General features: G+C 40.0%; 1 protein-coding gene across 1 annotated transcript in view; it reads right to left on the bottom strand.

Moving 5' to 3' along the window:
- The window catches only part of Dcdc1 (doublecortin domain containing 1), a gene marked incomplete at its 5' end in the record, with an annotated part of 409,318 nt that overhangs the window by 168,147 nt on the left and 229,085 nt on the right, over positions 1-12,086 (bottom strand). The window contains 1 exon segment of the mRNA XM_037204436.1: positions 9,363-9,481. Within this exon segment, the coding sequence (XP_037060331.1) occupies positions 9,363-9,481 (119 nt within the window).

The following is a 12,086-nucleotide window of genomic DNA, read 5'->3' as shown; positions in this document are numbered from 1 at the left end:
TAGCATCTCATGAGAGTCTGAAGTCTTCTTTATGGATCCTTTAAACCTGTAAGGTAGAGAATTTAGCCTGTTTATTCTGACTCAGAAGACCACAGACCAAAGTACACAACAGACACTCTTCAACATTCCCACTAATCCCTTGACTCTTAAACAAGGACTGTGAATTCAAAAGCCTTTAAGACCCGGACAGGTATTTTAAATGCATGGAAGAAGCTGAAGCTATGTGAGGACACCACTTTAGGAAATGGCTGAGAATACAGCAAACAAGTGTGTATGTGTAATCGGGACCACTCGGCTCATGCCTGGTTGGTATAATGACAAAATGTAAGTCTGACGCTATTGATGTTTTCAAGAAAAGCTAGAAAGGTATTTTAACACTAAAATGTCTTGCTCATATATCCTAAAATGTAGCATCAATTTTCAGTGGTAGTCTGAAAAGCAGCTTTGGTTCTATTTATCTGTAAGCTGTTCCAAATGCCTTTTGGTAGGGGTTGGGGATTTAGCTCAGTGGTCGAGCGCTTGCCTAGCAAGTGCAAGGTCCTGGGTTCAGTCCTCAGCTCTGAAAAAAAAAAAAATTTAAATTAAAAAAAAAGGAAAAAAAATCAAATGCCTTTTGGAATGAAATGTCTTTTCATGACTTTAAGAGTGTTCTGGTCGCTTGGTAATGCCATTGTTGGTTTGCCTTTCCTCTACTGGTGGTCAGATACACAGAACAGAAAAAGCATATTAAAAGAAAAACTAAGTGCAGGCCTGCTAGCGTGATTATGAATAAGATGACTGACAGCAAATGAGACATGGTTGCACTAATGAGGCATGATATGTTTACAATATTCTTTGGGAGTTGTCAGCTGCCTCTTTAAATGCTAGTTCTATTATCTTTAGCTTACAAAAGGCTACATTCTGATTCCTAGCCTTTGTTAAAATCATATTAGACTACACTGCGGCAGAAGGAAAAAAATTGTCTCTGGAAGTGGTTGTCACATGATATTTATTGTTATTCATAATGAAATGTGAGTACCTCAAAATATAAGTCATATAAGTACATTAGATGCTTGAGCAAAGATGTACTTGAACGTATATATACCCAGAAATAAGGTACCTTTCAAACATCTTGGGCCTACTGATATTTTTAAAAAAATAAAACACACCTTTGTGTTTTCCAAATATTCAACTATTATAGCTCTACCTTGAAATGGACTATTCTCTTGCCCCTCACCTAACTTCCAAGCTGAACCAGTTCAAAGGCAGATGAGACTCATTTGTGCATAAGAATCTTCCTTCCTCCCAACTACTCCGCTTTTCTCCCACCTCCCCTCCCTCTTGGTCCTTCATTCTTTCCTAGATTATAAAACCACTTCTTGTAAATAGACATTTTTAAAGTTAAGCTTATGCTTTCCAGTTCAGTGATATGACCTCAAATACCTTAGACCAGTGGGTTTCAACCTGTGGGTTGTGACCCCTTTAGGAATCAAATGACCCTTTCACAGGGTTGCATATCAGATATCCTGCACATCAGATGTTTACTTTATGGCTCATATCAGTAGCAAAATTACAGTTATGAAGCAGCAATGAAATAATTTAACTGGGGTCACCACCACATGAGGAATTGTATTAAAGGTCAGAGCATTAGGAAGGTAAGGTTGAGAATCACTGGACTAGACTGACCTCAAACTCACTATGTTCTAGAGAATGACTTTGACCTCCCCAAACTTGCTGCATTTTTTTTTTTGATTTTTTTCGAGACAGGGTTTCTCTGTGTAGCTTTGCGCCTTTCCTGGGACTCACTTGGTAGCCCAGGCTGGCCTCGAACTCACAGAGATCCGCCTGGCTCTGCCTCCCAAGTGCTGGGATTAAAGGCGTGCGCCACCACCGCCCGGCTAACTTGCTGCATTTTTTAAACTGGCATCTCGTTCCCTGCTTTCAGGACATTGAGCTTCACCACCACTGTCTCACTGTCCTGACCACAGCAGGAAGAAGATCTGGATAGGTTCAGGTCAGTTCACTGAACAGAATCCACTGTGGCCAGAGAGAACCCTGGGCATCATGAGCAAGACCAGCCACCAGGACATTCCCAAACACCTGCTGTTTAGATTGTGGACGTCAGTCAGATCTCTCTCTCTCTCTCTCTCTCTCTCTCTCTCTCTCTCTCTCTCTCTCTCTCTCTCTCTCTCCTTTCTCCTTTCTCCCTCTCTAACAAAACAATAATTCGGTTCTTCCCTACTCACTTTCAATTTTTGTTTATTTTTTTAGTTTGTATTTAGTCTTTTCAAGTAGCTTTATTTGGAGCTTCAAGTAGCTTTGTTTATTCTATTTATCATAGAACATGTCAGTTGTACAATTGACAGGCATATATTTAAAGAATAAAATATGAAACTTCAAAATATGCATATACTTTGAAATCATCATCTCGGTCTTGATAACAAACATTTCTATGTCTCTCAAACTCCTCCCCAGAAGGAAATCACTCCTAAAGCTTTCTGGTGCATCTTTGAAAACTTTTTATTATATTTTGTATGTGCTCCATGTGCATGTAGTGCCCACAGAGGCTGGAACTGAAGTTATAGACAATCGTGAACTGCCACGTGGGTGCTGGGAATTGAATCCAGGTCTTCTGGGAAAGCAGTCATCTCTCCAGCCCCTGTGAGTCTTTTAAAATCCTACTTTCTGGCCTCCCCACTTTCTTATCTCTAGTCAGTCAGTGACATGCATTCTAGAATTCTAGAATTCTAGATTATTGAGAATTTATTCAAATTGCACGTGAATGAAGTCAAGTGGTATGGACTTTTTTTTTTACTTTCTGTTAGCAAAATTCCTTTGAGATTCTATTCCTACTGTTGTATTATCAAGAACTGATTCCCTTTTATTGACTGGCATCATTCTTTGGAAAAGATAATTTGCTTATTTTTCCTATGTAGATGGATGTTTGAGTTATTTCTAGCTTTGCCATCTTTTGGAGTAAAGCTGTTTTGAATATCCATGTACAAGTCTTTGTAGGAACACATACTTTCATTTTCTTTGGATAAATTCCTCAGAGTAGGATAGCCAGGTGTGGCTTGTTCTGTCTCCCTGATCTTCCAGTGTTCACCCCAATAACTGGCCTCGGGTTTGATTTTATTAATAAGAACTTTTAAGAATCCTTCTACATCTGGACGAATTCATGAAAAAGATGTTTACCTGTGGCCTTGTGAGCCCCAGCTCAGGCCCAAGCTACACTCAGCCGGTTGTGGTGGCACACGCCGGTAGGATTTGCTGAAGGAGGCAGAGGCAATAGGATCCCGAGTTTGAGGCCGGCCTAGAAGGCTTGGGAGAACTTTGGCCCGGACTGAACCACAAACAGTGGTGGGACCATGGAAGCAGTGGCTACTGCTCCACATTGCCAGCTCCTTCTCATGGTGTTGGTGACTGCAGTGATGCTGCTACCTGGGACGAAGGGTTTACTGCTGCTGGTTCAGAGAAGAATTGCCAGGACCATCGTGTTACAAGAAAGCATCGGCAAAGGTCAGTTTAGAAAAGTTTGGCAAGAAAAGTGGTGGGGAAAAATTGCTGTGAAGATTTTCTGTTCTAGGGAAGAATGTTCATGGTTCTGAGAGACAGACATTTATCAGACTGTGATTGCTCCAAACCACAGAGGAGGAAAAAAAAAAAAAGTCTGCAGGAAACCATGACCATGCCTAGCAGTGACTTTGAAATCTTCAAAAAGATGACAGGATTCTACAACAATGATTCCACATGGACTATGATAAAGTCATTAAGCCAATTAACACCATGGAAAAATCGAATTTGGACTACAAACTGGTCAGGACAATTTCGAGAGGACTAGCTGGATCAACTTGAAATAAGCCCTGAACTTTCCTATTATGCAGGGACTGGACAAATGATACAAGACTTGACAATTAACCCAAAAATTTTCTTTTCAAGATTCCCTAAAGATATCTTCACCCCTAGAAAGCAAAAAGAAAAAGAGAATAAGATATGAGATAAATCATTGAATCTACTCTGAGAAAAAAGATAAAGAAATAAGAGGATAAATAGGTAGATCACTGATTCTACACTGAAGAAAAAGGGGAAGATATAAAAATGACAAAAGGTAGACTACTGAATCTATTATGAAAAGAAAAAAGAGAGAATATGGATATGATAAGATAAAAAGGGAGATTATGGAATCTAATTATTATTATTATTATTATTATTATTATTATTATTATTTTGGTTTTTTCCGAGACAGGGTTTCTCTATGTAGCTTTGCACCTTTCCTGGAACTCACTTGGTAGCCCAGACTGGCCTCGAACTCACAGAGATCCGCCTGGCTCTGCCTCCCAAGTGCTGGGATTAAAGGCGTGCACCACTACTGCCCAGCCAGAATCTACTTTTAAAAAGGAACTACTTGTTTTAAATAAGATAAGTAATGAAAATTTTTTGGTCTGAGTTTATCAGATGTTAATAAATATAATGGAGTTTTTATCTGAATCTGTCAAATGTTAATGCACTAGACATCATTAATGTAATTTTTGGCTGTATATATTGTATATACTTATTGGATAGTTTTTCTTGTATTAGTTATAAGCTTTCTTTAACTTTAGACAAAAAGAGAGGAAATGTGGTGGTATTGTGTTCCTCAAAATATTGTGTACCTTAATAAACTTATCTGGGGTCAGAGAACAGAAAAACCCCTAGTTAGGCAGTGATAGCACACGCCTTTAATCCTAGCATTCCAGAGGCAGAAAGCCATCTGGGATCTCTGTGAGTTCAAGGCTACATTGGAAACGGCCAGGCATGGTGACTCACGCCTTTAATCCCAGGAAGCAAGCCTTTAATCCTAGGGAGTGATGGTAGAAAGCAGAAAGGTATATAAGGCGTGAGGACCAGAAACTAGAAGCATTTGGCTGGTTAAGCATTCGGCTGGTTAAGCTTTTAGGCTTTGAAGCAGCACAGTTCAGCTGGGATTCATTCTGGATGAGGACTCAGAGGCTTCCAGTCTGAGGAAACTGGACCAGCTGAGGAACTGGTGAGGTGAGATAGCTGTGGCTTGTTCTGTCTCTCTGATCTTCCAGTGTTCACCCCAATAACTGGCCTCGGGTTTGATTTTATTAATAAGAACTTTTAAGATTCCTGCTACAGCCAGGCCATGGAGTAGAAAAGTGTTTATATTCTGTAGAAGTTTAAACTCGCTCTCAAATTGTTTTCCATTTCCATCAGCTAAGAGTGATGAAAGCGCTATTGTTAATACTCTAACTTTGTCTTCTGAATATTAGACATGCTACTAGATTCACAATAGCACTTCATTGTAGGCCTACCTTTGTGTTTTATTTTCATTAAGTTCAAAATTCTTACTAATTTATATTTTAATGTCTCCTTTGGTGCATGGGGTATTTAGAAATGTATTACTTCATGTCTAAATATTTGGAGGTATCACAGAAAACTTTATCCTTTTGAGTTCATTTCTCTTTTCTTCTTTCAATATATGCTGGGGATTGAATCTATACATTCTACCATTGAGCTAAATGCTGTCCCCTTCTGCTATTGATAACTAATTTAACTCTATATGGTCAAAGAATGTATTTTATCTTACTTGAAATCTGTTAGAGTTGTTGAGATTTGTTTTATTGGTAGAATATAGACTATTCTGATCACTATGCAATTCCCTTAAAAAGCAATGTCTTTAGGAAGCACCACTCACTTTGGATGCAAACATAGAGAAATCAATATCCTCTAACCAGGAAACCCTCTCCCTCCTGGATAATATTCACAGTGCTGAAAGGTACTATGCAGGCTGCTGGGGGAGAAAAGACATCAATGGTCTTACCTGATACTGGCTCTTAAGTGCTACAAATATGACCTACCAGGAAAGATGTACCCCTTGGGGCAATAGTGGCAAGACTGGATGGGTACCAACCACTCTGGATTGAATGTGAGATCTACTCCATTAGAAGGAATTGATGCCTTGTGCTGTAAACATGGTCAAAACCTCTGGCTAGCAAAGTCATAGGCTCAAGGGGAAATCCTTTAATGCTGCTTTGCTTAGTAAACACGCTGTCAAACTGTTTTCTAAATATTTATGTTTTTATCCATATACTTGTTCAGTTCTCAACCTTGGGGAGAGATGCCTCTCCTTGTAATGGGTAGTGGTTAATTCAGAGATTCATGACTGTTCAAAGTGCTGAGAATAAGCAGCTGTACATGTTCAACCACAGATGGGACATCTATATAAACATCTATCCACTAATGCTCAAGGAATATGGCAGAACAGGGAACAGAAAGAACTGAAAAGCCAGAGGAGAGGGAAGAGCACTATGAAAGGATGTCCTCTGGGTAGAATACGGCTGTTACACACATGAACACACAGCATCTATGGTTACCTACGTAAGACCTGCACAAGATTAAGCCAGTTAGAAATCCCAGCATGGAGACCCCACCCCTACTTGAAGAGATATTGACAGTTGATTGTGACTACATGAGAGTCACTTTTCTTTGAGGGGTGGCCACTGGCAGGTTGTCCATGTCCTACTAGTTAATCCACAGTCATGTACATATATACAGCAGTGACTGGGCTCAGTGCTAATTAAAAAATTAGGACTATCTAGAGGGGAAATATATTGGCAAAGAGGGCCAAGTGGAATTGGAGGGAAGGAGTTGGGGAAAGGTATGACTAAAATGCATTGTACACATCTATGAATTTTCAAAGAATTAAAAAAAATCTTTAAGAAGGTATGATATGTACTCACTCATAGGAGGATACTAGATGTAAAACAAAGATGACTAGACTGCTACTCACAACTCCAGGGAGGCTACCTAGAAAACAGGACCCCAAGAAAGACACAGGGATCACCCAATGACAGAGAAATGGATGAGATCTACATGAACAACATGGACATGAGTGGGGGTAATGAAGGGCAAGGGTCAAGGGAAAGAGAGTGGGAGATCCCAGCTGTATCAAGAACAGAGAGGGAGAACAAGGGATAAGAGACCATGATAAATGAAGACCACATGAGAATAAGAAGAAGCAAAGTGCTAGAGAGGCCAACAGAAATCCACAAAGATACCTCCACAATAGACTACTGGCAATGATTGAGAGACAGCTCGAACTGACCTACACTGGTGATAAGATGGCCAAACACCCTAACTGTCATGCTAGAAAACTCATCCAATGACTCAGGGAAGCAGATGTAAAGATCCATGGCCAGGCCCCAGGTGGAGCTCCAGGAGTCCAATTGACGAGAAAGAGGAAGGATTGTATGAACAAGAATTGTTGAGACCAAGATTGGAAAAAGTACAGGGACAAATAGCCAAACTAATGGAAACACATGAACAATGAACAAATAGCTGAGGAGCCCCCAACTGGATCAGGCCCTCTGGATAAGTGAGACAGTTAATTAGCTTGAACTGTCTGGGAGGCATCCAGGCATGGGACCGGGACCTGTCCTTAGTGCATGAGCTGGCTGTTTGGAACCTGGGGCTTATACAGGGACACTTGGCTCAGCCTGGGAGGAGGGGACTGGACCTGCCTGGACTAAATCTACCAGGTTGAACTCAATCTCCAGGGTAGTCTTTGCCCTGGAGGAGATGGGAATGGTGGACTGTGGGGAAGGGCGGCGGGAGTGGGGAGAACAAGGGAATCTGTGGCTGGTATGTAAAATTAAAGTATAAAATAAAAATTTAAAAAAAGAAGGTATGGAGACTGCTCAGGCTATAAAGTGATTCCAATGCAACCATGAGGTAAGTTTGATGACTAGCACCACACAAAAAGTCAGGCACCATGACGTGCACTTGTACCCCTAGCACTGGGGATTCAGAGACAGCATTTAAATCCATCCATCCATCAATCCTAGTCACAGCGTTAGGGATAACTGTAAAAGCTAAAAGAGAAAAGGGGTTTGCCTAGTAAGACACCATCACAGAAATTCCATGATAAAAATGTATGATTTTAAAAACATTGATATTTCCTTTTCCTGTGTGCCTTTCCCCCACCCACCCCCAACTTCTAAGGTGGTTACAACCCAGACACTTGCTGTCAATTATCTGACTTGACTGTGTCCTATTAAACATGTGACGTCATGACTAAGAGTCCATTTTCGGGTTAGAGACTGACTGCTTGAGTTTGTTTTCCTGTGCAGCCATCTAAAAGGTATGACCTTGAACTAGAGATTTGTCTCTGAACTTCAGTGCAGATAATCATAATAATCACCTTACCAGACTGACATGAGATTTAAATGTAGCAATGAAACCTTGAGAAATCAGAATGGTATCTGGGGCAGAAGTGCATGGCTGTTGTGAGAGTAAGTTGTGCAGCCAGGGTTTACACCTAGAAATTTGACTCTGTAGACGGTATTTTTAATCACTGTGTGGTACGTTATGCCTGCTGGACAGACTGCTTTTCATGTTACATTTTCCCTTCTGCATACACAGCTGGGTCAGTCTCCCTGATGCCTAAGTATCATGATTCTGGCTTCATCTCTATGTACGTCCTTATCTAGCCAAACTATCTAAATCATGACTCTCTATGTACTAAAATACAACAATGCTTGTTCTTGTCAATATTATGTTAAATAGAATGTGATGCATGCTACAAAAATAGAGCATATCTTTGATCCCAGCACCCAGGAGGCAGAGGCAGAAAGAGCTCTGAGAGTTTGAGGCCAGTCCAATCTACATAGTGAGTTCCAGGACAGCCAGAACTAGAGGATAGAGAGATCTTGTATTAAGAAAGGAAGGAAGGAAGGGAGGGAGGGAGGGAGGGAGGGAGGGAGGGAGGGAGAAAGGAAGGAAGGAAGGAAGGAAGGAAGGAAGGAAGGAAGGAAGGAAGGACCTTGGAAACAATCCTTCTAGGTGATTGGATGTAAATCAACTTTCTGCCTCAGTGTTTTTATTTTATTTAAAAAAAAAATTAAACTTTTATTTTAAAAAAAAATTCCAACCATATCTTCTGTAAGAAAAAATATGATAGACAGAGGCTATTTCTGGCCCATTCCAAGTCAGCCATTGTTTCATCTCCATAATTTTACTTTTACTGTATTTCATGTTCAAAAAATGGAGAAAAAGTTAAAAGCATACATGCTAATTTAAGTTTTCTAATTTACAATAAAGATGGACACAATGCAAGGAGCCCTGGAGCTCACAGAGTAAAGCTCATGTGGCTTGTTACCTGCATAGAAACATTTGAAGTCAATATTTCTCTGTTTAGCATACTATCAAACTAAGTGACATAAATTTTCAAGATTCTTCTAGATTAAAATAGAAATGTTAATATATAAAGTTTAAATGCCTTGTGATTGTTCTATCCAAGCCAGAAAACATCTCCATACATCTGCTCAGAATCTGCAAAATTAAAATGTGTTGTTTTGAGCCAGATCACTCAGAAGCATTACCTTTTCTGTAGCAGTAATTTATATCCTTCCAGTGATGTCCCCTGGGTGCTCTTGACTCTGACTGGATGACCAACAGCCAGACAGCCTTGAGTTATCGCTCTGCTCAGGATCATCCCAGTCTTCCAATGAAAGGGAAGGGAGAAAAAGGTCTAAATAAGTTAAAAGAACCAGAAAATTCAACAATGTGTCACAAATAGTGAGGTCATTATGCCTGGATAAGCCTGGATATTAACAGTGGCTCAAAGTGAAATACTACCCACAACTTAGCAGTCAGTGAGCCCTACTCAGAAGAAGCGATCCTCTGGCCTACAAGGGTGGCATTTTACAGTTGAACGCAAAATAAAACAGACCTTGATATCTTCATTTGTCCTTCTTTTCTGTGCATATTTCACAGTGTAGTGACTTGGGTCCATCACGTGTCACTTGCTAGAGTTATAACTACAGAGCTTCCTTGAAATCAGTATGCACAGACAAACACGTGCAGTGAACTGAAAAGATTGGAACAAATCCTCAACCTTCATATCAATTTAAAGTTTTACTCTGGGTCTTAATACCATAGGTTAAAACTGTATGGAGGTGGTAGTCCATGACCTCTTTGTCTTAAATGTAAGCATTCTCTGTCAAGAAAATTAATTTAGAATATTGTAAAATGATTATTTCATAATAATTTTCCTATTTAGTGAATTAGCTCATTTTAAATGAATTACCATGACAGAGAGATTTATACATACCCACTGGGGATGATGGCATGCAAAATTCTGTATTATATCACAGAAAGGAACTTATTGTTAAAGGCAGAAACAGGAAATTTCTATGTACATTGATTTTTTTTCTTGTTTCCTTTATAGCATATAACTTTTGCTTTTCAGATTTTTGTTGTGTAAAAGAGAAATACATGGTGACCTGGAAAACGTATCTGTAAACAATTTGGGTGGTAATAAGTACTTGCAATCCTTGCATGTGTAAATGTGTTTGTCTGTACAGAAAAGGGAAAGGCTTGCAGAGAGGAAAAAAGACATTGTTGAGCATCCTCTATATCAGATGTCATGCCACAACAGCACACCTATTTTCTGATTTCTACTTTGGTGTAACTTTGCAAGGAAGGGATGACTAACTCCATTTTACAGTTAAAGGAACTGTGTCTCAGTGTCCTCAAATCACTTTCTCTGGGCCTCACAAATAGTCCAGGAAAAGTGCACTCTTGGGGCAAGAATTTCAATCACTTTAAGGAAATATTACAAATACAAGTTGTATAGTGCAGTGAGAGTCTAGAAATAAATACCATGAAATGACAGAAGATGAGACTTAGAAAAGGGCCTTCTGTGGTGATATATTGTGTACCCTAATAAACTTGCCTGAGGATCAGAGGACAGAGCCAGCCACTAGATTAGACATAGAGGCCAGGCAGTGGTGGCACACACCTTTAATCCTAGCACTTGAGATCTCATGTCTTTGCTTGGGAAAGACACATGCCTTTAATCCCAGGAAGTAATATGGCAGGGCAGAGAAAGGTATATAAGGTGTGAGGAAACAGGAACTCACTCTTTAGACTGAGGATTTCGTAGAGGTAAGAACTATTGGCTGGCTGTTCTACTTCTCTGATCTTTCATCTCTCATCCTGATATCTGGCTCAGGTGTTTTTTTTTTTTTATTAAAAGACCATCTAAGATTTGAACACTGGCCTTCCGTAGCACCTAATCCATTTCATTTAGGATGAGGAGTCCTAACTCTACATACCACGTGTGATTAGACGGCGGTCACCCAGCTATTCTGTGGCAGGGGCCAGGAGGAAGACACTCCTAGCATGCTCACAGATTGATCGGATACAAAGCCGGTTTTGGAATACAGAAGAAAAGCTTAATTTATAAAGTCAGACCAACAATCCTTCCCTTGTTGTCACTAGCCTCGGTTTCTTAAACTGTGTAAATGCTATGGTTATGATGTACAATGTCCTCAAAGGGCTCATGTATGAGGCCTGGTCCCCACTTGTGGATCTAATCACTGAAGAGTGACTGGATCAAAAGGTTCTGATCTAATCATGAATAAATCCATCGGTGGATTCATAGTTTACATATGTGGCCTTGGGAAATACAATCTGGATGAAGAAGCAGTTCCCTGAGAACTGCCTTTGAAGGGTGGATGCTGTCCCTGGTCCTTTCTTGTCTCTACTTCCTGACTGCAATGAGGCTAGCAGTTGTCCATCTGCTGTGTCCTTCAGTCATGATGTTCTGTCTTGTCTTGGACTTGGGGCCAGCTGACCATGGACTGGGATCTGTAAAGCCATGAACTAACACAAATCTTTCCTCCTCTCATTGCTTTCTCAGATATATTCTAACACTAACAGAAGTAAAAAGCTAACATAATGCTGAAAACAAGGTAAAATGAACTAATGGTTAATAGGGTCTTAAGGCTGGGCACAGACATCCGGTACATCTCACCCAACATGGTCCTATATTATTATCTGAAATGAACATTGTATCTTAGTACCTTCATATCTTAATTTCTGTAAGTTTGTTCTTGTCTATCAGAGAATCATAGAATAACCAGGGTAATCCGGGATTTTATGTGAGAAATGGTTTCAATGTCTTTCCCCACTATCACAGATTAAGTGTCACCAAACTTAATTGGATGGTTTCATGTGACTCGAAATGTTTAGACAGCAGTAGAGCATCCTGATGTGAATGGTGGCAAAGGAAAATAAAAGAACAAACATAAGATGTGCCA

This window comes from Peromyscus leucopus, chromosome 4, assembly GCF_004664715.2.
Source record: "Peromyscus leucopus breed LL Stock chromosome 4, UCI_PerLeu_2.1, whole genome shotgun sequence".
NCBI classification, from domain to species: domain Eukaryota; kingdom Metazoa; phylum Chordata; class Mammalia; order Rodentia; family Cricetidae; genus Peromyscus; species Peromyscus leucopus.
Note: the sequence above shows the minus strand (reverse complement) of the source record. Positions and strands in the feature narration are given on the sequence as shown.